General features: G+C 37.5%; 2 protein-coding genes across 2 annotated transcripts; one reads left to right on the forward strand and one right to left on the reverse strand.

Annotated features, from left to right (window-relative positions):
- The first annotated feature begins 2,535 nt into the window (after positions 1-2,535).
- On the forward strand, positions 2,536-18,176 carry LOC135691718 (inactive rhomboid protein 1-like). Its single transcript, XM_065209672.2, has 13 exons — positions 2,536-2,912; positions 4,025-4,183; positions 6,055-6,334; positions 6,982-7,223; positions 7,633-7,914; positions 8,324-8,435; positions 9,228-9,473; positions 10,459-10,529; positions 11,305-11,371; positions 12,072-12,251; positions 12,931-13,031; positions 13,795-13,948; positions 14,763-18,176. The coding sequence occupies exons 1-13, from the start codon at positions 2,713-2,715 to the stop codon at positions 15,189-15,191; spliced, it is 2,523 nt and encodes an 840-aa protein (XP_065065744.2). The 5' UTR covers positions 2,536-2,712; the 3' UTR covers positions 15,192-18,176.
- LOC135691719 (small ribosomal subunit protein uS5) lies at positions 17,926-20,553 on the reverse strand. Its single transcript, XM_065209673.2, has 4 exons — positions 20,496-20,553; positions 19,348-19,856; positions 18,773-18,932; positions 17,926-18,175 (listed from the first exon to the last, which is right to left on the reverse strand). Exons 2-4 carry the CDS (start codon positions 19,852-19,854, stop codon positions 18,009-18,011), a joined length of 834 nt encoding a protein of 277 aa, XP_065065745.1. The 5' UTR covers positions 19,855-19,856; positions 20,496-20,553; the 3' UTR covers positions 17,926-18,008.
- Positions 20,554-27,210: the final 6,657 nt, after the last annotated feature.

Below are 27,210 nucleotides of genomic sequence, written 5' to 3' on the forward strand. Positions count from 1 at the left end.
TGTCACGTGACTGAATGATTGCTGACGTGATGTATAATAACCTATTCTTGGATACGTATAGCAATGCGTTATATATATACCATACGGATTTTGAAACGACGCCAATTTCGAAACATTATATATCTAGAATCGTTTGCATACGTATCTAACTGACCTGTCTGAACATATCCCGCATGGATAACACAACATCTTAGCTTGATATAATATATTTTGCGCAGTGGAGGGGTCAGTCGAGTCGTTCATCAAGACCCGTTGCACTAGACTCGAAATTTAGAGCGAGCATTCTTATGCCATAGTGGTATTATTTTACTGCAAGAGTTGACACAGCAAGATTTATCAGAAGCAGAGAAGAGTGAGCAAGTGTATCAATAGGGATAAAAAGACGTGGTCACATCGAGGGGAAGGACCAGGATTCTGCTCGATAAGAAAATCATTTATAGTGGTAAACTAATTTTTTTTGCGAAAAAGACATCAAATCAGCCTTCTATATCAATTATATTGTCATCGTCATCAATTATTTATTCTAAAATGTCTTCTTGGGCCATGTCGCCTTTACCCTGGGTACCAGACTCACTATATAAAATAATAGAGAGTCTGGTCTAGTGCGCCCCATTCTCGTTCTGGTGAACTTACTTGAAAGAACTGAAGTCTATTTAACAGACTAGGCCTGTGAAACAAGACTGTCAGATAAATAACAAAGAAACTCAGTAGTCAGAGGAGTTTTGGGAAATCTTAAAGCAAATGTGTTTTATTAAGTTCTTTAAAGTCGACATTTTTAATACAGTGGTAATAGACTTTTCTGCCTCAAGATAACAATGAAATCAGGTTTAAAACGCCATTTGGCACCAAAAACATGTGCGACGCATGAAATTAAAGTTAGCACAATGCAGTTATTAAATGTTAATCATTATCAAATTTCGTATACAACTTAAAATAAGTCTTTTGTAAGTTTCCTCATAAATTGTGTGTACTTTCAAAGTCTACTTCCTCACTGTGAAGGCAGCGCGCTTGGACACTGCGGCGGTTAGAATCACCACATTGGAAGGTCACCACAGCAAATATGGCCAATACGACAAGCGAAGCCCCGTATGCCGGGCGAAATATTAGCTATAACTGATTTACTGTGTTTGTTGTTGTTTGTTCTCAGCGCCTTGCGGTGTTTTTTATCTACTGCATTTCACTACAAGGCCTAATTTCTTTGCAACGAGAGGCACAGCCTGAAATATCAGAGACTTTCCAAAGCCAGTTGGCAATATGGCGAAGGTGTCTCTTCTCTCTACAAACAAGGCTTTCAATGCTGTTCTGTGTTCAGTTCCACAACATGCGGAAAATATTCTTTGAGTACAGTTTTAACAACATCTTCAAACTCAATCGTTAAGTTGGCTAGCATTTATTTATGTTCTGTTCTGTTCAATGTTTTACACCAGAGCTAAGTTTATTGTTTCGCTCTGACCTTTGAACGTACAGAAATCTGTACACTCGCTCCTGATTGGTTAATATCTGCACACCAGAACGAGAATGGGGCGCACTAGGCCAGACTCTCTATTTTATTTCATATATAGTGAGTCTGGTACCCAGGGTATGTCGCCTTCTGAAATCGAGCATTCGAAAAGGTCGAGTTCATCCCTCGGAGTACCAATGGCCTGTAGTTTTGGCCCTCACATGGCCTCACATGGCCCGTGATTAATGCAAATTAAATCTTTGTCTTCGGATCTGTCGTGACTAGAAGAGACATGGTGTGAATTTTGATTTGATGCGAAGTATTGAACGACCAATGAATAAAATGAAAATCTCTGTATTTTGTGAAGTTTACTTATTTCAGCATCAGTGAAAATTTGGGGAGGAGGCTAAATTGAGAAGGGGGATAATTAAATTTTTCCTTCTGAAAAGGGGGGCTAATAAGAGACTTGAGGCTTAATTGAGAGGGGGGCTAAAAAGAGAATTTACGATACTGGAACACCCCAATCGGGCCACTACCCAAGTCGAAAATAGCATTTAGGGCATTTTTCGAGAGGGTCTGCAACCTACCGTTATAGCGTATCAAACTGTGCATTTCTACCAAGTTTCACGCTTCCATGACAATTTGCATAATTTTCTCACTAACAGTCGTGCCTTTTTTTGCGAATCGACCTTTGAGTTTTTATCAAGATGCGTGATCACTCTTGATAGCCTGAAATAAAGACACATTCAGTTATTGCACAGAACGTAATCATTGTGATTGATTTAACTGAGGTCTGTTAGAAGACGGTACCGAAAAGTTTTTAAAATCAGTTCCCAATACAAGAAGGCATGCAAACAAGTTGGCTAGGTGCATATGCAAACGATTCTAGATATATAATGTTTCGAAATCGGCGAAGATAGCTCTCGGTTTCGAAATCCGTATGGTATAAATAATGCGTTGCTATATGTATCCAGGAATCCAAGAATAGGTTGTGATCCATCATTACGGCAATAATCCAATCCAAACTCTCCCCTGTTCAAAACCATACCTTCTGGGCCACGTGATCTCCTGCGGCTTCCTGCGCAGTGAACTGCGAGGCTGGCTGCAATGGAATGTTTATGATTCAATCAGGAATTACTATGTTATGGCGGCCAATTAACAGTGTATCACTGGCAACGGATCGAGCAGGTATCTGCTTTGAACAGTTGATGACAAATGAATAATAAATATTGCATGATAATTTAACACGCTGAATTTACTGCGGCTTCGAGATGTCGAACTTATACCAGTCAACTACAGAATCCTTAGAGTCGTTAAATAACTGGCCTACTTGTGCACCTCCCCTGCCTTGTAAAAAGCGAAGAGGTATGGACAACCGAGGGGCAGGGACAAAAAGTGATGTCGAGCTTGGTGAGGTTTCGACAAGACAGAAAAGAGACAGAGATGGAGATGAAAGCAAAGAAAGTCGCAAGTATGCATTCGTTAACTCTTTTTTCGCTTGCTTATCCGTTTCCTAGGTTAACCCCCATATTCTCCTAACCTTGCTACAGAGTGCCTGCTTGATATTGCTTAAATAATGCGTTGCTATATGCTTGATATGATTGCTTAACATAACCACTCATATAAAAACAGATCGATACAAAGTTCTAGCGTTGTTGGCCTCTAGAATTAATCAAAGAGAAACTAAAAGTAAATTAAGGGTGTTGTCTGTTGCAATTAAAGAGCAGTGTGGCAAAATTAATTATGGATTAGGTTCAGTCTGTTACATGCCTGTGTGTCAATCAAGTAAAGCACCTTTCTGGCAAGAGAAATTTTCAAGCATAAAAAGACTCTTTATCATGAGTTTTGTTGACATTTTTTTAATGTTAATGATTTTATATATGTTATAATGTTTGAGTTCTTGTCTATGTGATTCAGCATTCAAAATTTCTAAGAAACACTTACTTTAAAGGAATACTTGCCCTTGTAATTGAACATGACCAAATGCAAACTTAAAGTTTGTTCAGGACTTTTAAAAAAATTTACTTTTTTCATTAGTTTCTGAACATCAATTTTAATTTTTATGTTAAAAGCAATTGGAGAGCACCTCAGATTTGAAATAAATTGGTCCCACTGATGCAGCACAGTCAAACCATTTGATTGGTGCAGTCCTTGCATTCTGAATTTTCTAGACATCAACTGTGCTCATATGTGTCCAGTGAAACAGTCTATTATTATCTGACTTTGTAACCCTAACTATGTAGCTATAGAATTGATTAATCCTTTTAGGTCATACCAGTACAGCTACAGCTGAAGTCCTATAATTGCAACCTTTCAGTTTTGTCAATCTGGTAACCACTATGGTGATGTTTGTCACAAATTCTAAAAACCATAAGGTATCCAGCACCCACGTATTTTGCCATTAGGAAAACCATATACAGCTAGGTTACATCAAAGATTTAAGAACCCACAATAGTTACTGCATCTCAGGATCAGGCAGTAAAATCCATCTCTATACTTGACACTCTAGTGGCAGAATCTTTAGCCTTTTGAGCCATTTATGCGCAAAATTATAATCTACTTTGATCATATACTTTGTTTTAGACTTGTATCACTATCTTGTGTGCCTACACAACAAAGACCAAATGACCCAAGGAAGACATCAAGTGATTCGGTGGCACCACCAAATATTACCGGCAGTCAAGAAAGCTTACCTAGTGGACCCTCAAAAAAGAGAATGAGCAGAGCAAGATCTGTCAGAAAGTAAGTTTAAACAATTTTATCATAGACATTCTGTTGCAATCTACATTAACATGCATGTCAATCTTTTAAGGATTTACAAGTTCATCTAATTTTTTCCTGCAAAAAGTGAAAATATGGTTTTGTAAATTAAGTTGAACCCTCGTATAATGAAGGGGGAGTAACCCAGCAATTTAGTCTAGGATCAACCGTCAGCTAATATTCTCTACCAAGAGTATCATATCCTACTTACATATTCCTTGTTGATAAGATTTTTTTGACATGTACAGTTTATGTTTTGCATTTAACTTGAACATTGACAACAAATGTTGTGAGATCACTAAACAGGCTACAAATAGATGTGAGTGCTAAAGTTTCTTTGTGCTTTCTACTGCATTAGGAAAATAAATCAGCACCATTCTTATGTCTCTTAGAAACATGTTCAGGACCGTCGAGACGGGGGGGTAACCGGGGTAGTTACCAGGGGGCCCGGGGCCTTGAGGGGCCCGTAGAAAATAAGGTATGTATTTTTGGCTATGAGTTTTCAATTAGCAGCATTGGCAGGGCGGGCCCATGACCCGATTGATATTCGAAATTCATTCTTTCAACAAGGGATCAACAAGCTGGTCTATGATGAGGACCTTTTTTGTTAAGGTTATAATTAAAACATTGACGATACGATCACAATATACTTCTCCGAAAGCCATAAAATTCGATTGCACTTACATATATCTACTTTTAGGTCAAATGTTTTAGTTATTCCTTGTGTGGACTTCCTATAAACGTAAAACTAAATCTTCCATTCACGGCGTACACCAGAGAAAAAGCACATGCGAAGAACCAAGACAAATCCAAACGCTATAAAAGTCTTTATCAAAATCACTAAGCGGGATCACGATCCAACCAACCCCTGCGATGTCATCTTACAGGCACAAGTCTGGTGCTCAGAAAAGGCAGGAAAAAGATGCGAGAAAAAGAAGCAAAGAAAGCCTCTCGCACATTGTTTGAGGTAGGTGCTTACAAAAGAGACAAGGAAGGTGATTCAACTTTAAATAAACCTGGTGAAAGCTCTGTTCAAAGCACCGCTGAAGAAGAAGAAGACACAAACGGCTTGGCTGCTTCGGTAGACCATGACACCCCAGAAAGTAGAGAAAGCACTACTGATCCGTCATTAAATCAAGATACTGTCCATAGTGGATCATCTAGTTTTGATATCGGCACATTGACCGGATTTCCAACGATAAAGGAGTTAGAAAAGGTTGTTAGAACTGGTCATTTGCCTCATCCTCCAGAGTTTCCCAAAGATTGCGACGGCCACAAATTTCCAACAACGGTCCTTAATGTAAAGCAGCAAAATTGGGAGGTAGTAAGAAGAAGCTGGCTTGTTTTCAGTCCTACAAAGGCTGCACTCTATTGTTTGCCAAGCACACTATTAATAATAGTTCAAAATCAAAATTGGCTTCTCCTGATGGTTGGGGAGCGAACGACAGCTGGAAACGATTGTGGGAAAAGATTAAGGATTTCGCCATGAGGAAAGCAAGAAAAGCAGTTTTTTAAACATTAAATTAACTCTGATTTTTAAGCTGATTTGTTTTAATGATTTGTTTTATATAGTCACTAATTACATGTTCTGTTAAAGACCTTAAAATACAAATTCAAGTGTTTCAGTGGCGTTGATTTCAAAATTCATGCCTTTTACAGTCCATCTAACTGCATTTCTAAGGGCGTAATCCAAAAAAGGTTTTTGCAGCCTTCGACTGTGGGGCCCCATGACAGTCCCAGCCCTGGGGCCCGGCCCGTCTGTCGACGGCCCTGAACATGTTGGATTTGTTTTATTGGATTTGATGAATTTGTTATCAATGAGTAAAGCCTTGTCCGCATGCTTGACATTTCAGGAGTATTGCAAAGAATACACTAGTATTTTTTGGACTGGATTTAGAACAAGAACTTCAAAGACAGAAATGGCAAGAACGAAGGATTCGCCATTGTAGCAAACGATATGGGAAGATGAAAGATGATTTGATTGATTTTGAATGTGACGATGAAGTGACAGACACAGGCACGCCAAGGAGAAGTATTGTTAGTATGGGACCAATGATGAAATCAAGACTAAGCAAACGAGAATCCGTCCCAAGTATGGTCTTTAATGGATTGAAAAGGAGGCTAAGTACAAAGGTATAATGCACTTTTCACAATAAAAAAAATGGTTATATCATATTGAAGTGTTTAAAAATAGTTGATTGAGAACGTTCTGTGAAGGTTTAACCATTTTTGATTCAGTGTTGTGTGTATTTCCGCCAATGCTTTAGCTTTTGTTTCTATATCAGCCCTTTTTAGAAGACTATTTAAGAGCTTCTTAAAACAGCAGTTACATTGCAACTTATTCAGGGCCATCACTAGGTATTGTGCTCCAGGGGGTTTTTCTAGGTCGTATTTGCTGACAAAGATGCTGAACCAACATTTATTTGCTGGCAATTTTTAAATTTGCTAACTAAGCACCTCTAGATGTCCGAAAAATTCCTTGTATTGCAAGAAATTTTTTTAAAAGATTGTAACCTCCAATTCCCGTATAGTGAAGGCCCAGCTCCTTTTGCAGATCTATTAGGAAATTGAGATTTTAGTCTTTTCACTGTTAAACAGCAATGTTGGTGAATTTACAATTATGGCTATGAGCACTTCTCCAATAAGGATTATGCCATATTGAATTTGAGTTACATGTTGTCCTAGTGCTTCACTTCTTCTCCTATCTTAAGAGTGAGCCTTTGTATTGTTTTAAGCATTAGAATGTTTTGTCATTGATGTATCGCTCCTTGTTTTATCAGCCAAACGATCGTACTCATGACGTCTTCAGTGGACGCAGTTTTGCACCTAAAGATCTAGCCACAGTTGAAGGAGATGATGTTGACTTTGACGTGACTTCCCCAATGTCACAAGACTTGCGTGATAGTGTTTTCTTCGACTTCCATCACGAAATTCACGACGTTATCCAAGAGGAGCCAGAGGTCCTTCAAGATGAACTCCCTGCTCCTCCCGAAATACCAGAAAGAGCAGCGTCACCCGCTTTGTAAGTTGGTTATGAACTGCCTCTTAGTTTTCTTAACATTTTGAATGACTGAAAGATTAAGCTATATAAGGATCGGTGATTTAGATTGATTGTGTTTGTGGATCTTCAGAGCTCACTTGGAAGCTGCCAAGTATATAATTTGGATTACGTTTAGGTAATATAATGTGGGGATCGAATGATACCATCAGCAGATCCTTAGGAGGTATTTCTAAGATCTATATGCATTTATTGTAGGGATTTTTTAAACTATGGAAGGGAAGAGTCTTCGACCATCCTCCTTTACAGACCTTACCTTCTTTCTAAATAATGGTCAATCAAGTTGTACTGCTCAAGTTTACCATTTCTTTTATTTTTTCTTTATACAGGCTTTTCTTAATGCTTTCTATCATTGCTATGATCTTATCAACAGAGGAGCTGGGTGGAAGCGACAGCAGAAGGAAAAAGCAACAGAGAGAGATAAGGAAATAGTCGCAAAGCAGTTGGGAATCAAAGCAGTGCAGACTCACGTGATCAGGACGCCAAGTGAACGGAGACACCGCATGCAGCATAGGCCAGTTATTAAGAAGAAACCAAAGAAGGCGACACGGCGTTTTGGGCTTGGGTTGGCAGGAAGATGGTTGAATAGAAAGTTGAAGAAGAGCAGATTGTCAAGTACAGTTGCGAAGCAGCTTGAAGAAATTTCTGATCACAGGTTAGCTTTATCAATTTATTAGTTGGTCAGTTGTAGTAAAGCTTTTAAAAATATATTTCCTTGTATGATTATGTTTTGTTGTATGTTTGTTATAACTAAGTGCAGTTAATTAAATTCATATGTATACGAAAAACCGTGGCTCTACAGAGAGTATATTGCCTAAAGCAGAAGATTTATATGTTTTGTTTGCCTGGCACTCTTTGTAGTATTAAACGTCGTGACTGATAAAAAGTTTACAATGTCTATATATATACTCGCTTCCCAAACTTTCGTTTATCTAAGTTTAAAAGGGCTATCGCTATTTGTGTTACCTATTTTAAACCGAAATCGTAATTTTTTGGTTACCAATCGTTTGCTTCATAAATTTCGAGAACCTGTGGTTTAAATATGGTTTACTTTGATTTTTTAGGCCATTTTTCACTTACTGGGTCTCATTTTTACAAGTTGTGATCTTGATAGTAATGGTGTCAGTATATAGTTTTGCTCCAGTGGGTACTTCAAAGAAAACAGTTCAAGAAAAGGTTTGTATTTCGAAATTACTATTTTGGCCAAATCTGTTCTTCTAATGGCCAAAAATATTTGTAGCTGTAGAGCTACTGCTATTTATGAAATTTGCTATTAGTTCAAAAATTTCTCGTCCGTCACTTTTTTCTACTGAAATCTTAGCAGGTGGACCTCCTCCTACTCCTACTTGAACCCTAATAAGTGTTATACAATGTTTAGGTGTTTGTTGAGAAAATGTCCAGTTAGGTAGGCAAATAACCTAAAGATATTAGTTAAAGGACAAGTGACACACTTTTCACCTGATCTTTTCTTTTTTCTTTTCATTAACTTATAGATCATCATTTAGAAATAAGTTTTTCCTGGTTTAGAACAAAAAATTCTAATCAGGGGGCGCAGTGGGTGCAATTTTCCTTTTTATCACGTGACCCTATGACGTACATTTCGATAACTCAGAATTTTCCTGCCATTAGTAGAGAGTTTACGAAACACGACACAACAGGTCCAGACGAACTGAATTCGTTTAGAAGCGTGTTGTAAAAGTTAATATTGCACTGTATACAAGTAGCAGCAATAACAAATTATCACAATATACGTCAAGGTGTCACATGATTCATTTCCCGCCATAATTTGAAAAGGGTTTTTAAGTAGGAAAATGAAATCAGAAAGGAAAAATATTTCAACAACACTCTCATTCAGCATTTTACTTTAAGTTAAAAGAAGAAAAAAATTTGGCGCCAAAAGCGTGTCACTTGTCCTTTAAGTTAAATGCTTGTTTCTTCAGGTTGAATTTTATTTTCATCATTTTTCAGGTAACAGTGAGCAGAAATGGAAAAACGCAGGTCGAGGTTATAGCTAAATTGGTATTTGAGAATTTCTGGATTGGGCCTAGCCAGGAGGATTTGATTCGTTTGGGTGCCAAGTATGCCCCATGTATGAGACGAGACAAACTGTTGTTTAGAACTCTCGATGCAGAGAAAGTGATTGAGAACAGAACTGGCTGCTGCGTGCAAACGTATTACACGGGATGCATTCAGACTTTGAGGGAAGACTGCATGGTAAGTTGAATTGACGTTTTCAAATGGGGAGAAACAGTTCAATGATATTGATTTTTGGGTGCCGTTTCTAAGGGAATCTACGTACTCCATTGCGCTACTGCACGAGAAACTTTTCTCGTTAGGGTATACGAAGATACCATTCGTTGTTCGAAATATACAAAACATTTAAAAAGATCACATTTTGTTTTACTAACCGCACGTAGATAGCCCCGGGTAAATGCAATAATTAAAAGAAGGAGCCAGGTCACAGAACAGAGATTAGGCAGAGTGGTAACTATCGTTGGTCCCTCTCTTGTTTTTTATGCCTGAGTTCAACCTAAATTCACCCACTTTGGCGAACTGTGTTTTTTTCATTAGTAGAAAGTATTTCCGGGTTTTGTTTAGAAGCAATTCGAACAAAAGCATATTTTTGTCTATTTTGTATCTAGGTGCTCATAGACACCGTCAAAATCTTTAAAACCGCAGTTTCAACGACTGCGATATTGCTGCTCGTTGCATTTCTCTAGAGTCTTTTTCGCAAGGCCTAGCAAAATATTTAATAGACATCAGCTTGGTAAAAGAAGCCAAGAAAATGAGAAAATAGCAACTAGGATTATAGACAATTTCTTGTGTCCAAAAGTTGTATTTTTTTATTTTAGTCGAGGAACGCGGAGCATTTTATGGCGATTTTTTGTATGGTTTTTAGGTACATTTTAGAAATTATTAGGGGAGCTAAATCCCCCGTAGCCCCCTACGCTTTCTGCGTTCCTGACTAGTTGGTTGATGATAAGCTTATGATAAGGGTGAAACCGGTTGTAGCAACTTAAAACCGCCCTGTTATGCACACGAAAGTGTGTACTGCTTTGTATATACGGAATTGAGCACTGTGCAAAAGATCTGTTTACAACCATTTTCAATTTCTTCTTGTACTTTTTACTGTTTTCTTCGCATTCTGAAAGTTATAAAGAAAGCTTAAAAATGTTTTCTTTGCTTTTAATTTCATCAGACGTCATTTGCTAAATTCGTGGATTACAGCCCAAAGAGCAGATCAAAAGCAGTTTGTGGACAGGACCCCAAGTATGTATCATTTTTGCCCCGTATCACTTGTTAGCGTCCAGTTCTATCACCCTGTATTGAACCGCTTATCTGGGCTTATTATCTTTAATGAGCAAAGGCCTTGTAAGCGTAGTCCATCACACTTGGCCAAATCCAGACGGGTTTACTTGTGAAATGGATCCGAAAGTAGATCCATTTCATTTCGGCGCAGAAAGCATACGTATTCTATTTTCCAATTGTATTTGTATTCACGAGTTAGCGATCATGTCGTAAGATGTATTTATAGTATTTTTCAAAATATAGACCACATGAGCTGAACGAACACGGTGAAATATCAAGTATATTCCTGTGATATTTCCAATGAAAGATTTAAGTTTGATGGTATGGGCTACATGTCCAAAATCCGAAAACTCTGAATGTATGATCTGGTGACGTGATCAATCTGCTATTATTTTCGGATATTCATTAGATTCTGAATCATGTTTGTAAAGTGCACATGAAAAGGTGCCGTTGTTTCATTTTATTAATGGCGCATGACAATGGCTTAGCTTCGATGAGTATACGGAAGCATTTAATCTAATAATTAGTCATACTTTCACTTTAGCGAGCTCAATACTTTGATAAATTCAATAATTCAATGATCTTGGTCAGAGGAATTTTTAGACAGATTGTCGGTACAATCTATTCTATTTTGTTGTTTTTTTTGTTTTTTCTAGGATATGAATTTCATATAGCTACCCATTAGATATCGCAAACAGAAAGTCCTTTTATGTTTTGATTAAAATCTTTTTTACAGAGCTTGCACAAATCCTGCATCAGTTTCTCCGCATATTTGGTCGCCAAATGACATATCAAAATGGCCTGTGAGTAAGACAACATTTCATAATTTACACATGCATATAACATTTGAACGATCTGTCACCAATTAGTTACATTCAGTTGAGAAACTTGACTTGACTGGCATGTACATTTTTGATATAAGTATTGGCCTTGATTTGTATGTGCAAAGTTAAAGTGCATTATTCGTGCACAGCAAAAGTTCGCATAAAAAAGAAAGTTGGTCCATTTGACAACCAGCAGGCAAGCACCTTCTATATAAAAACCACTATGTAGAAGAGTTGGAGCAATTTCAGCCTGTTACAGAAATGGCAGGTTCTTTTATGCAAGTTTTTACGGTACCTACAATCCTTGCCAAAGAGCATCTGCACTGATCTTAATTTTGCCATGTTGTCAATAGCATACCCACCCTTCTGCCCCTCCAAACAATGTTTTTTAGTGTAAAGAATTTTGCTGTTTGCCGATTGTTTTCTGTTAGACAGTTATGTTGTTTAACTCTACTACCAGCCTTTTTTGGGGGGAGGGGTTACAGTGTCGGTCTTAGCTACTGTTAACTGTTAAATGTTTCAAATGAACACTTAAGCAGCGAGTTGTTCCAAGGTCTTTTTGAGGAGATTTTCTCCTTTCATTGCTATTGCCAATGCTCATCAATACGTTTTTATGGCGTTGACCTTCAATGGCCTGTGCAACAATTGCTCATATTTATTCCGGCCTTGCTTTTTACAGGTTTGCAAGCGAAACGTGAATTTGCAGACGCTGGATAAGCAAGACTACCCTCATCTCCGCTGCGAAATTACAGGCAGACCATGCTGTGTTGGCGCGCAAGCTAAGTGCTTGATAACGAGTAGTGAACACTGTAAATTTCTTGGTGGAAGATTCCATGCCCATGCAACCCTATGCTCACAGGTAATTTCAATGCTCTCATCTTTCAACACCTCTCTTTAATGCAATATACTTGACCTTGAAAATGTGCATTATAATCAAAACGTATACTTCACTTGGCAGTTTTTCTAGACTTTGCATAATTATTAACATTAAGAACTCTGTTTAAGACCACTTGCCTTAAATATTATATCCATTTTCTTATCATTCCTCTTCATAATAATCTTCTGAAGGATTTTTCTGAAATGTGATCCGCATACCCTTCGTTAGCAAATTTATAGGTAGCACAAAGGAATGGTCTACAGTGGAGGCATCGGAATGGACGATATAATTATTGTTTTAGATGAAACTATTTCTCGGACATCTGTAACTGATCCAAAATAAGAGAATGTTTGTTTACAGTTCCTCTAGACACAACTTTTCTTGCTAGGTTTTTTATGTTAACTGCATTATGCATCAAATTTATTGCTGTATTGCTGCTCACGCCATTCTGTTGTTACTTTTCTGCCAACAAAAAGAATGGCCTAAATGATTGTACAAAATCTTCCGAATCTAGCAATCTTACATCACGGAGTCGTAACATTTTAGCATACTTTTCAAAATATGAACTAAACTGATATTGTATAAAGTTAATCCCCCATCATAACTTTATTTGCTAAGAATTACTCTCCGCGTGCTATAGCATTTCATTTGCAAATTCCAGGTTGACTGCCTTAGTTCTGTGTGTGGACTTCTTCCGTTTCTGAAGCTTCAGACTCCTGATCAAGTGTATCGCCTGTGGCTTTCTCTTTTCCTTCATGCAGGGTAGGTTTTTTTTGTTTTTTTACAACCATGTATGCTCCAATTATTTTTTTTTGTAAATTGCTTTTCCAAATATCAATTGCTTTAGATCTCCATCTGCACGTTTTCATTGCAATTTTCTTGTTTGATCTTGGCCTAGATATCTTTCATCAACCGTAAAATTCCCATGAATTGGACATCTGTCTCTACAGAAAACTGTTAAATTCTTCATAACAACGCTTACCAACAGGGATCTCATTTGCTTTTCCAATACCCGCCAATAAGGTTATATAGGATTAACCTTCTACGGTCTGTTCAACGATCTTTTAATATGCTTGGGCCTCGAATCCTTCTAAGATCGTGTTCTGGATGTCTTTATGTAACAGAGAAATTCTCTCGAGGAAGACACCTGTGAGAGTTGAGTTACAGTCCGTCGCAGGGAGGGTACCATTTTCTTTAATCATAATGTTTGTCCGCAGGGTAAAATTATGGGAGAGAATCGTATGTTCGTTGTTTGGTGGTGCCTGTTATCCAAAGGCATCGGTTCTAGAGGATACTGCTCTAAGTGACAGTGTGGTTATAGAAAACCCCATATAGACCCGAGGTGCAAATTAGCAAAGAATGAACTATTGAATCCAAAAAACCCCCAAAATGGTTGACATAAAAATTAGGCTGTTTGGAAGGGTCACGAGGAAAATGCCCTCTGCCATAGAAATATGCTGTTTATTTGCCCTGCATTTCCTAATCGAAGTATAGACTTGAATTAACATATACTTTATTGTTAAAGGATTATCCATATCATCATCACACTAGTCTTCAACTTCACCATATTGCGGGATATTGAGAAAATGGCGGGCTGGGCGCGGATCGCCGTTATTTACTTGTCTGGAGGCATTGGCGGTAATCTTTGGAGCTCGGTCTTAACTCCATATCAAGTTGAGGTGAGCAAAAGCTTCATTGTCTGTCTTGAATCTTTGGTCAATTGGAATATCTCAACGTTGCCAAAATTGGTACTTCGAAGTTGTTGTGTCTTTTCAGTACCATTCAAAGTTATCAAAATTTTAAAGAGCGTGATATTCCCGTATCATTCCAATATTTTTGTTTAGTCGCCACATTAAACATTGCAGCTCTTGTTATAAGAATATTTTATGACAAAGGACCATTTGTTTGTTTTAGAAAAAAATTTAACCTTTTTCACTGGTTTTTATATCGATCCACGTTCTGATATTTTCTAACCAATCATAATGTAATATTAGGAATATCCACAGAAATTCGAAAAAGCAAGATATGTATATGGTATAGGAATCTAAGGAAACAGGCAATTCTCTGTCTCATAAATGTATAGGGAAGAAGTGAAGGAGTTTTGCACCGAATCTCCAATCATTTAGAATTGTAACGCGACGTGATGTCACCGCGACGAGCATCGCACTCTATTTGAGCATTAACCAACACTTGTAGTACTTTAATGTTATTGATAATCGAGCAAGATAGAGCAGTTTTGAAAGTTTTCCTGTAGATTTCCACACAGTTTATATTAACATGTGATAAGTAACACCAATTCGTTCTTTAAGCCTTTGGCAAGTCATTTTTTCAGCATTTGAATAAACAGAAGCAAACCTAATTTAAAAAAACTTGATTCTAACGTCTAACTTATAAAATGTTTCTTATCTCCTTATATTTCCTTGTCAGTTACTTTTTGAGCGAATAAAGACACAGTAACATTCTCTTTCTACAAGCCTCCCTGTTTGTTTGCAGGTAGGACCATCTGGTGCGTTGTTTGGTGTCATAGCTTGCTTGTTTGTGGAGCTTTTCCAAAGCTGGCAACTTGTCGCCCACCCAGTGAAGGCCCTCATTAAAATGAGCTTAATTGCATCGATTCTGTTCCTGGCAGGTCTCCTGCCATATGTGGACAATTTCGCTCATATATTCGGGTTCATATACGGATTTCTATCGGCTTTCGCCTTTCTTCCCTACGTCACATTCGGCACATGGGATCTTCGACGAAAGAGAATCCAAGTTATCGTGTCTCTGGCTATTCTTATTGCTCTCACTGTAGTTGGCTGTATCTTATTCTACGCTAAGCAGGAGTTTAGCTGTCCAGGCTGCGAGTACTTAAATTGTATACCCCTCACGTCCAATTTCTGCGAAAACTCACATAAAGGACAGATGTTACAGCCACGATAAAATAGGACAAACAACGCTGGTTGTTTTTTGTAATTCCTCGAGAAGGTCGCGGGTAGACCACGAAGCATCGCCAAAGGCAACAACTTCATACCAGATGTACTAAACGATATCCTCATCTCTTGGTTTCGATAATAACTCTTTCATAACAGAGCAGTATCATTATTTCAATTATATACAAAAATGTATTTTCAGGACATTTTGATTTTATATGATAGTTTTTACCGTAATGCCTCGAATAAGCGCCCGGGCGCTTATTTAAAAAGTGGATTTGGGTGCAAATTGTGTTGTTCATTAATCTTTCTTGTTGAATTGCCTTCCAATTATGTTTTCTTGAAAATTCGAATAAGCGCCCGTTTCTGGAGGTTGAAGGATGGGCACTTGTTCGAGGGTTGGGCGCTTATTTTAGGGGGCGCTTATTCAATAACTTCACCTCTAGGGTAGGCGCTAATTTGAGGGGGCTCTTATTTGAGGGGGACGCTTATTCAAGTCATTACGGTATGTTAAAAGAAGGACTAAGCAAAGGCCGTTGTTACTTTTTCACGTAATTTGAGCTGTTACATTTACGTGTAATTATTCTTCGTTCTCTACAAAACTGGAGCTTCTAATGTTTGTATGTGAGGTGCTTCTTTGGTTCAGTATTTCTGCACGGGAACCTGATCTAACTTTGTTTAATAAGCATATATAAAATGAGTCTATGGAAAATTTGTGTAAGTTATACCCAGCTGGTTTTTTAGGGTAAATACGAAGTATCTTTTGAAGCCAGAGATCGACTCTGTTTCAAACCAAAACGAAGTGAATACTAGTAGCAACGTTGAAGCCTCAGCGATCAGACATAATTATGGTGCATGACACTAACAATAGTCCCTTGACTGGTTAATTGATAAAAATGTTTTTAAAATGTTTCGAATCTTTTGATTTGGACCGCACCTTTCTACGGAACGTCACAGTTAACCCCTAAAGGTGCAAAGCTGGTACAATTTTTTTACGCTTGGGTTACAGTTCCTGTTCTTTTTAATTGACGACTGTCCAGAAGATTAACTATTCAAAATCTTAGAGTTTTTAGCAAGTTCCGATCTAAAAGCTTTTAAGGAAGCCAAAGTTAAAGTTTGATGACTTTCTTAAAGTTTTAGAAAATTCACATTTAAAAGCAGGTTAAGGCCTAATAGTTTTAATCAAAGTTTTAGAGCAAGCTAGAATATCTTTCACGATCGTGTATACATAGTTTTTCAGTACTTTCTGCTCACTACATAGTAAAAAGCAATTATTTTGTCTTTACTTAAACTCAATAGTGATCTACTCTAAGGTCCTTAATAGAAGGGGGGGGGTCAGAAATTTTTCAAAAAATAAATAAGCGGGGGGTGGGGGTCCTACTAAGTGCGGGGGTCGGAAATGTGAAAATCTGAAAAATCACCTGATGATTCTTTCTTGGGGTCAAATGAGATTTTCTTCTGAATACAATCGATAGCAAAATGACAATTATCACCATGTAATAATGCATTGTTGTATTACTAAAATGAGCAGGCTAATTATCATTATGTACATCAGTCAGGCCTATATATAAATTTTTTTAGGATGTCACTACTTTTCTATGTTAACCTTTGTACGATGCAACCTCTTCATTTAATAGAAACTTTACAGAAATTTCACACCTGCACATCTACAGAAAGATCAAAGGATAAATGAAATAAGGGATATGAATGACTGCATATAAAAATTAATAAACGGGAGGGGGTCCAAATAAGCTCAGGGAGGGGGGTCAGAAAAAATTAATAAGCGTCCCCCCTTCTAGTAAGGACCTTAAGAGTATGTAGAGCTTGCATTTTTGCACCTGATTATTCTCATGATCATTTTACTCGTTCCCCACTCGGTAGACCCTACATATAGTACTACAATGTATTTTATCATAACATTGTAATCTATAATTCGATTTCTATCTGGGGGTATTTCATCTATACTTGGCTTCTAGGTATGTTAGCAATTACCTCGTCTATGTCAGCATTCTCCACCAGCAAAAAGGATACAATCCTTTTAGTCCTAACTAACATTGATCTGTTTCAAACCTTGTAGGGAACATGTCATCAACCTATCCCTTATTCATATGCTCGTCTAGTTTTCAAAGCAGCAAAATCGATTATTTTGATTGCATTTCCGTTAGCTCAATACATTTATACATATGGGCGTGTCAAGTGTTTAGGGGGGCTAAGCATGGGTCTTTCACAAATATTATTGCTTCATTGAGACAACTCTCCTAATGGGCATTAAATTCGATAAATTTTGTCTGTTTGGGGGGCCAGGGGATTCTCCTACACCTAAGTTTGTTGACCGATCTTTGCAGAAAATTTTTACATTACCCAAGCATTTTGTTCAACATGTTACACTTGTTCCGGTTATCTCTGCTTTATTAATATCACAATTGCCTGACCATTGCTGTCCTAATTAGTCATTTTTAATTTTCCTTTCTTGATTTTGTGCATCCTTTATTGCTAGAGTTTAGTATCTTTCTAAATAAATTCTGTCTGGCTTTTGTGTGTTTTTTCTTCTAAGACACATAGTATTTTTTGGAACCATTGGTCCTGTGGTTTGATTGTTTTTTTTCCCTGGTAGATGCATGATTTGAAACTGACTGCATACAAATATTGAATTCAGAACTTTCAATGCAGACCTTTAAGATTGTTAGCACATAAAATTTATTTTAAAAAGAAGAAGGTACTAGACTTCAAGAAACACCAAAGCATTTAATTTCAATTGTTTTCCCATCTAACCATAATTTTACAGTAATTAACATTGCCAACTTTCAAAGATTAATCATAGTCCCTTCTAGGGTCCACTTGAGACAGGTGCAGCCATGCGACCTCCTGGAACATGACTTTTTGCAAGATGGTCAGTAAACTCTTGGTAGGGAGATTTACCAAACTGAGTTTCTTTCCACATATCTGGTGTCAGATATGAGTATGTTCTTGATATTGCCATGTAAGTTGCTTTGGCTGTAGACAGAAAAACAATTTTGTGACAGAGCCAAAAAAGTTTGAATATAAACAGCATATTTTAGAGGCAATTATTACAGGAATAACAAAGCAGTGATAATCAAATTTTTTTTTATACATTCCAGAAAACAGCAAGCTACTAATTGGGCTCAACAAGTGTTTTATACTTTCTTTTTAGTGTTTTATAGATTCTTTTTAGATGTATCTATGTAGGAGGAAATTGGTGACTGGAAGAATGACAAGATGAACAGAATACAAATGTTAAAAACATGCAACAAAGGATCTGTTCTTGAGACAGGAAACATTCTTGGAATCTACTATTTTCACAACCCTGAAATACAAGCTAGTTTACACAAATACATACAAACATGCATACATTTAAAACATTCAGCATATATACATATGAATATTTGTTTCATCCTTGATTGAAGTTAACGGTCACTGAGTCTAGCTCATACCAAACTTCACCCAAAGGAAGAAATTTATCTTTTCCCAGTGACAGCCACAACTATCATTGTAGAGAACAATTGTTTCCACTATAGAAGGGTGCTTTTAGGGAACCTGGTCATTATATTCGAGCAGGAAAAGCATTCTTACCAAAATTTCCAACAGTAGCTGTTGTTCCACAAGCAGATGTGTAGCAATCCTCAACACCTGCCATCTGAAGTAGCTTCTTTGGCACTCCAGCTGCAACAATACCAGTACCACGGGGAGCTGGGATCAAACGTACTGTAACAGACCCACATTTACCTGTGACCTGGAATAAAAAATGCATGTCTTTATCCACTTTAAAAGATTTAAAGTCTTTGGTGTAAGTACATATCTTAAGTGCCATTGTCAGATTTTGTTCTGGTGTCATCAGTGCCTCATCTTTGTGAAGATCTATGAAGACCGTCGTGTTTTCATCATACAATGACAAGCAGTTAAGACCTTACTACCTTTTGTGCAATCATACAACAGAAATTGTGGCCTAAAATGTTATCTTCAAACTTCAAAGGTATTCTGAACAAAGTATGTTCAGATTATCAACTAAAAGTGTTGAACTTATTGAGAATCTACAAAGCTGAGTCAGGGAAGAAAGGTAGAACAAATATAGTACATCTTAAGCTCCTCGCAGGGCTACATAAAACAAAGAAAATGGCTCATGTGAAACTCTCACTAAATTTCTTTACCTTGCAGGGTACAGTGTGGGGCTTTCCAATTTTGTTACCCCAATATCCTCGTCTGACTGGAATAATTGACAATTTGGCGGCAATTATGGCACCACGTATTGCTGTGGCAACTTCTTTGGAGCATTTTACACCAAGACCAACATGTCCATTATAGTCACCAATGGCAACAAATGCCTTGAAGCGTGTTCTCTGTCCAGCACGTGTTTGCTTCTGGACAGGCATGATTTTCAGAACCTCATCTTTCAAAGCTGCACCAAGGAAATTGTCAATGATTTCGAACTCCTTGATGGGCAATGAATAGAGGTAAATCTCCTCAAGGGACTTGATCTTACCATCTTTTACCAGTCTTCCGAGTTTTGTTACTGGCTGCCATTCTTTTTCCTCTTGCTTTCCCCTCCCTCGACCTCTACCACGGCCTCTCCCTCTGCCTCCTCGTCCACCTCTCCCAAAACCACCCCTAAACCCACCTCGTCCACCACCGGCTGATCCTGCTGCTGCGTCTGCCATTGCTAAAATAAAAAATGTTAACGATTTTAGTCAACTCTTAAATTTTTCGTACCAAAAATAATCTACACAACATCATCTCAAACGAACTACGCAGATCTTTTCATTCAGATTCTTGGGCCTAAAAAGACGCACATGAATGCGCACTTGCGGGTCGCAGTAAACTTCTCTGAAACTGTAGGGTAATGGGACTACATATGAACCTAATTTACAATAAACTTGGGAATTCTTTATTCAAACATCATTTGAGAAAGGCCAATCTACACGAGCTACTATTAGAAGACTTAGGCCCGTTAAACATGAAACAGCGGGAAGGTCTCTAAAATACTGAGAAACTACGATATACATGAAGTCTAATAAAATCATACAATCTATAGTTTCCTAGGCGCGAGAAGCAGTACAGTTATTTGAATTTGCACTCTTTCTGACAGTTAAATAAAAGGCATGATGTGTGTCAAGGTAATTCAACCACGATGAAGAATATCCTGAAAACATGTTAAAAAGAGGTAAGATGCATGTTATACAGAGATAAAAAGGGACCGTATAAACAGTTCTAAGATTAAATTCTAAATTAACCCACTTCGATTTCAGCTAAAAGATGATGTAAAGGGATTTTTAATCTTCACAAAATTTCCACTACTTACGTGATGTATCTTTTTCTCAGAGAACGATCGTCTTTGAAACGCATGAATTTGTCTTCAAGCCTACAAAGGATTGTGGGAATTTGGTGATGCAAATTTACGGACCAGCTCTACTGACTGGACTGAACTACATTGTGGTTTCGGTTTGGGACATTTATATGGACATGCATCCCAAACAGTTATTAAAGATTTTATTTCTGTGCAATCTTATAAAAAATTTCATTAGGTTGTCTTGCTATGATTGTTGATCTTTCTCTAAAACAATGTGAAACTATCAGATGATGGTAAAATTTAGTTTTTTTAGCTTCAGTGGAGCTCAAAAATTAGTCAGTGAGCAAATAAAAAACATAGGTTTTTATTTAACAGCACAGAGATAAAGAAAGTTTTTTTTGCCCACCAGGCCACTCTTGTTAGGTAAGTTGTAAAAAATAAGTTTACCTGGCAAGTTTTTTCCTCCAAATAGAAATGCGACTGAAGATGAGAGATTAGAAAATATTCGTAATTATTGGCCTAATGTTGCTTAGTAGCATCACAAGCCATTTTTGAGTCGTTGAAAAAATATAATCTGCAAAGATTTCATTAAGCCGACGCAAAATTCTCTTTTGACTAAAGCCAGGTAAACAAAAAACGCACATGTCTAGATTCCCAAATAAATGATAAAGAATATTTTGGTGGTACAAAACTTGAAAATGGCTTTGAAAAAATCAAACATTCAGTAAACTAAAGCTTTTCATCTGACACTCTTCAGAGTTTAAAATGTCAGAACATAGATCGAAAACTCTACGCTAGGAAATATATAATGGGAATTAATCGTTTAATTCGAGTTAATACCCGCGGGGAAAGTGCGCAGATTCCCCTTTCCTAGAATCGGGTGGTCCCACACGTATATCCTTAGTAGGCTGTGGATATCATGTTACCTTAGCTATTTGCTAATCACCTTGTGGTATTATCTAGGTGGCCTTTTCCTGGCATATTTGTTTAAGTACAGTGATGCAGCTAGGGTCATGTCATATTTTGCAGCAAGACTCACGCGTTGTTTGTACGCGTTTTCTCTGTAGAGAAGTGAACTATTCTGCGAAAGTGTAACTTATTTAAAACCCGCTAATAAAGGACATAGTCCTACCGTCAAATGGCCGGACGCTGATTATGGTCATGATTTCGACCGTTGCTTACTGTTGTCATAGCATGGCTGGAAAGTTGCAGGTACTGGTTGCTAGGCCTCGGCAGAGTTATCGAAAGTTATGGCAGTTCAGGTCAAGCGCTCAGTGGCTGCTGTCTACTGCTATTACAGTTTCAGTTACCCTGCATCTCGATTCTATCACGTGCTCCAGAGAAAAGGTTGTACAAGCATTTTTTTTTCTACATTGGCTGTAGCATGGTTTGTAGGTTATTTGTTTTAATTTTCGATCCACTATTTCCTGCCGCTTTTCATCATACCAACCCTGGAGCTTCATATCTCCACCATAAAAATTACAAAATAAGGGGGCAGTATTCAAAGACCACAGTGCTGCCTCTCGGTAGAGCCACATGCCAGGCCGCTCAATCAAACGCATCCACCACGAATACCTGCTTGTTGTTATTTGTTCTTATTCTTTCAACTAATTTACCCTGTCATGTTCTTGTCCAAGGCAAGGATGCCTGTACTCAGAGATGGCAACGGGGGCAAAGCGTAGAGAAAAAAGGGCAAAACAATAGCCCGTACAATAGTCAAACGAAGAAAAATGCTCAATTTCGCGAGGTCAGGGGCAACTGCCCTAGCTGCTCCCCTGGCGCAGGCGTCCTTGGTTCCATTCATCTGGGATTCAACAAACGCTGTCTCTAAAATCCCCTCAATAGCGAATAGTATCTTTGTGGTGTCATTGTTGGCGTAAGGGGTGTGTGGCAAACTGCCCCGTTATTTAATACTTACGTGGAGGAAATTAACACTAGCATTAAATTGTACAGTCATGCCAGCAAAGGTTTCTGGACACGTCACATGGTCTATATAGGATCAGTTGTTTTAGCCTTTTAAAAGTATCAAGATCCAATTAAGTGACACTCATCGGCATTGCACACAATTCAGCAGGTCCTTGCTTTGGCTGCATCCAGTGGCGTAGCTAGCGGTCATGCTTGTCATGCCGGGCATGACCATCTATTTTCAGAGTTAACATTTTTCAAAAAATTATATTTTCGTAAGAATAAAGTCCTATTCTCCTGATGAAATAGCTCAGGCCATTCGCCTTTGGAGCCCTATGGTTCCACGCAAGAATATGGAGCCCTCCGAAGGCGCTCTTCTATTGTCGGGCATGACTAAAACAGAGGGTTTCCAATTTAGTCATGCCCATAACTATGAGCATGACCAAACCCTGTGTTTTAGTCATGCCCATAACGCTGGTTCCCTATGTTTGGTCATGCCTAACAATAGGAGTGACGCAGGAGAGAACAAAGGCTAGTCATGCCATTTCGAGAGGGCATGACCATCATTATAATCATCAGAACCGTCCTGTGTTATTTCGTGAACACGAATGCGAGGCATCGATGGCGGCGCTGCTATGCCTAGATCCACGAGCTGGGAGGTAATTCTCTGTAAGTAAAATGCAAGCAAAAGCTTATTGCCAAGCAGCCACGACTCATGTTAATCTCCAGAACATTTTATGGCAACGACAGGGTTTTTCAGCCTTAATGGTGTTGCACTATGTCACAGAATAGAAATGACCAGAAGGGTCACTCTTTGCCAATCGATTCAGCGTGAGTTTTTTCGCGCATGCGTCACCAAAACGAGGATAGTATGTCAAACAATAAGCACGTACAATTCAACGATCTGAACCAGAATTAAACTAGTATCTTGCCCTGTATATATTGCTTTATAACCGGAAAATACTGCTATCAATGGTGGTCTCGCATCTCACAACTGTAGTAGGCCTGTAGTATTGATTATTAGCTAACAGGGAATTTAAATATCGTTTCCAAACTCACGATTCATAACGAACTAAGCGCCTCTGTGATTTTATTCACTCTCCTTTTGCTTCATGATGGTATGAAGTGCAGCCCCAGTGGTATTCAAGGGAGCTTGTTTTTAAATTTGCTTCAACACGCCTTCGATTGTGCAACATCCTAGACTACTAGCCTCCTTTCATGACGGTTGAAAACGAGAACTGTATGTACAGACAGCGCGGCGCCAGAAAAAATCGAGTGAACTTGCAACAAAGGATGCCGACACGAGTGACCCTTCTGGTCATTTCTATTCTGTGACTATGTGGAGAAGTGACAGGCACGAAAGGCCATTTTTGGACATAAAATCAGCGAGCAGGATCATTATATGCAACCAAAGCAAACTCTCAGTCTTTTCAGTAATCAATTGTTACTAGTTGAACATTTGCAGAGAATCTTCTTGATTTAATGAATGCCAAATCTTGATTCTGTTCACTGGAGATGGATGGAGGAGATAGCAGTGTTATTTTCCAAACCAACAGATTTGAGAGCTTAAACTTTCCAGACATTTAGCAGCATATTCAGAAACTGTTAAGCCCTTCAAAAGCATTGTTACCATATTATGATTAGGACAATAAGATTGTAGTTAATGGACAGGGAATGCCAGAACTTGCTTTAAGTTATTCTTTAATTTTTTGTTTATTATCACATGCAATAACACTGTTTTTACACACAATTAAAGTCAAACTCAAAGCTCTACTGACTTCACTTTTAGTTGAAAATACTTTTTACTACTTATAGCTGTTGAAATAAAATGACCAGAGACAAGTCAAGCATGTTACTGATCTTGTTAGTTTCACAGTTTTATTTCACTATTACAACTTTTGATGTATTTGAAAATTTACAAGATCAAATTATTCATTTACAACCCTTGTTTGCTAGATTTAGTAAGGACAATCCAATCATGTGGATATTTACCACAAGTATATGTGGAAACATCAATGTTTTTGTTAAGCTAAACTTATTTTGCAAAGTATTTTTCTATTAAGTCTAACTTTGCAGAAAACATTTTGCAACTAGGCCTATCCATTATTTTAGCTTCCTATATTTCATATCAATATTTACATTGGATATTCATTTGCCAATTTGTTTTATCTATCAATTCTATTGGGGTTGTTAGTTAATCGTGATGGCTTTGAAATACCTTCAACAGATTGATAATAAGACTATTTGTGGAAAAGATGACCAAAAAGCTCCCATTCAGTTTCATGTGATTTTTTTGTTTCATATAAAAATTTTAGCTTATCTCTAAAATTTACAAATGTATTCCAGCCTGCAAATTGAAAGAAATTAGGAGAACAAAACAATTTTTAATTTAAGCTAAGTTTATCTACTATACTAAACTAATGTTTTTTTAATGTCTTTTGTATAGTTCTGTTTGGAAATTGTCAGAACTCTGTATGTATAAATTACCAACAAACCAAAACAGTGTCACAGCTATAAGATAAAGGTCATTTCATGGTGTAACAAGATGATTGCTATGAAATAAGAAAAGCTCATTCCAAAAGTTAATCACAATTTTTTTTATAAGTCATAAGCCTTAAAATTAAAATTTCCAAAAGGAATTCATCAACTAAAAAATTGGGCGAGGTAAAATTTGGCCACACCCATATTTTTTCAAATTTGAGGGGAGGGCATGACCACTGCTATTTGGCTAGCTACGCCACTGGCTGCATCACACTGCCGCCCTCCGTTCAAAGCAGTCATGCTGTGGTTTAACAAACCTGCCAGTATGGTCATAGTAAACGTTTAGCGAGCCCAATATTGCTCCCAGTGTCCTAACCTTCATACTTTAGTTTCGCAAACACACCAGTAAAGTTCGAATATCAGTTTGATCTTGTTTCAACAAAAATCAATAATCAAATGAATCAAAAAATTGACTAAAGATTGTTTTCATGGTTTTGGTAATATCACATTGCTTGCTTGGCTGTGGTTTAGTGGGCCCTCACGGTAGTGTTCACCTCAGTCTGGCACCAAAACTTCGCTTGAGCTACATAATAACATTTTAAACACTGTGGTCTCGGCAATGCCCCTTGGAACATCTTGATTGCCAGTTTACTGTTTTTAGATAACTCCAATTGGTCTATTCCTTTGATTACTCTTCCTAACAAAATGGAAATATTGCCTACAGCAAGATGATACCAAAAAGCAGGGCCGTCTTGAGCCGGCTTGTGCCCAGTGGTTATTGACAAAACAAGACCCCGTTCAGAAAATTGCTGCGGCCATGCCCTTCGTCTTCGGTTTCATTGAACGTCCTTTTTGGTTACAATAATTAAAAAGATTTTTAAGGATTTTTGCAAGAGTGTGCAGGAACACTTAGAGTGAATCTGAGGCACGTGGACATTTATCTGCACTTTGCTTTTTAATCCGTATGCTTTCCGTATGCTGAAATATAGTAGCTTTTGTTGCATTTTGAAGATATCTTATTACATTATTATAAGTGCCACTAGTCACCATGGCAACAAACTTCCAACTAACTACACGCTATATTTTCAACAAACAACAAAAAAAAAACAAAAACAAAAAAACAAAACTTATTGTAATACAGGTATTTTGATGTAATTTGTATAACAGCAGAGCTAAACAATTTAGAAAAAATGGGCTGGCAAATTTGCTCTCTGTTTTCATCAATCATGGTCGGCAAATGCATCAAATGTTTGTTGTTATTGCCAATTTATGAATGCATTGTGTGCCCCCTTTTGTTCTGGTGCAAATTGATTGGTTCGAGCAATCTGTATTTTGCTACTTTAGGCAAGCCTTTTTGTTGAGAGCGAACTTCTTGGTTCAATGTAAAACGTGCTATATTGTTAATACTTAACTTGCCCAATATATATATATATATATATATATATATATAGAATTGGTTTGCTGTAATTATGCAAATCTCTTTTACATTTTACAATGAATTTACTAACATTAGGCACACTCTGCTTGGTAAATGTAGAATAGTTTACTGTGGCTTTGCAACAAATCTGCAGAATCTAAAACATATAAGCTGAATCTGCAGAACCAATGTTTGCAATATAAATCGGTAAATACCTAGATAGCATACTGTGGTGATGTTTCTAGCTAAATGCAAACATGTCAAATGTTCTGTCATGCAAACTGCAATGGTAAATATAGTGGCAGTTTGCTGTGTTTATGCAAACTCAAATGGCAAATGCAAAATCTTCCTTGCCATGGTTTACAAATTCACATGAAATATGGAGATAGTGTGCTGCGTTTATGGAAATTCACATAGTATATACAAATTGTTTTCTTGCTATGGTTTATATATTCAAATAAAATATGGAGATAGTTTCCCAGGGCTATACATACGCATACATACATAAAAAAGTGGCTGCTGTTGTCGCCATAACACATCTAGTTATGCCTTTACTCTTGGTGGCAAACATGCAAGGTGAACAAAAAACAAACAAACCAAATGTTTACTGTTGTTGGCAAGCATGCAAAACAAAACATAAAGTTTGCTGTTGTTTGGCAAACATGCAAATATATATATAAAAGAATAGAAAAACCATTAAGCGTTTTCAGTTGTGGGGAAGCATGTAAATAAAAGAAAACATTTGCTGTTGTTGGCAGAATGAAAATTTATAGGTACAAACAGACAAACAAATATTACACAAATAAAACAGAATGTTTGCTGTCGTTGGCAAACAGGCAAAGAAAAGCGTTGTGCTGTTGTTGGCAAACTTGCGGAAGAAAAGGGTTTGCTGTTGTTGGCAAACATGCAAATATATATACATAA

This window comes from Rhopilema esculentum, chromosome 13 (assembly GCF_057945365.1).
Source record: "Rhopilema esculentum isolate cy_ngs chromosome 13, ASM5794536v1, whole genome shotgun sequence".
NCBI lineage: Eukaryota > Metazoa > Cnidaria > Scyphozoa > Rhizostomeae > Rhizostomatidae > Rhopilema > Rhopilema esculentum.

Coding starts and splice junctions, on each gene's coding strand:
- LOC135691719 (XM_065209673.2), bottom strand. CDS start 19,854: ATGGCAGACGCAGCAGCAGGATCAGCCGGTGGTGGACGAGGTGGGTTT. Junction 18,933..19,347: donor CCCACACTGTACCCTGCAAG/GTAAAGAAATTT, acceptor TTTTTATTCCAG/GTCACAGGTAAATGTGGGTC. Junction 18,176..18,772: donor AGCTACTGTTGGAAATTTTG/GTAAGAATGCTT, acceptor TTCTGTCTACAG/CCAAAGCAACTTACATGGCA.
- LOC135691718 (XM_065209672.2), top strand. CDS start 2,713: ATGTCGAACTTATACCAGTCAACTACAGAATCCTTAGAGTCGTTAAAT. Junction 4,184..6,054: donor AGAGCAAGATCTGTCAGAAA/GTAAGTTTAAAC, acceptor TTGACATTTCAG/GAGTATTGCAAAGAATACAC. Junction 11,372..12,071: donor ATGACATATCAAAATGGCCT/GTGAGTAAGACA, acceptor TGCTTTTTACAG/GTTTGCAAGCGAAACGTGAA.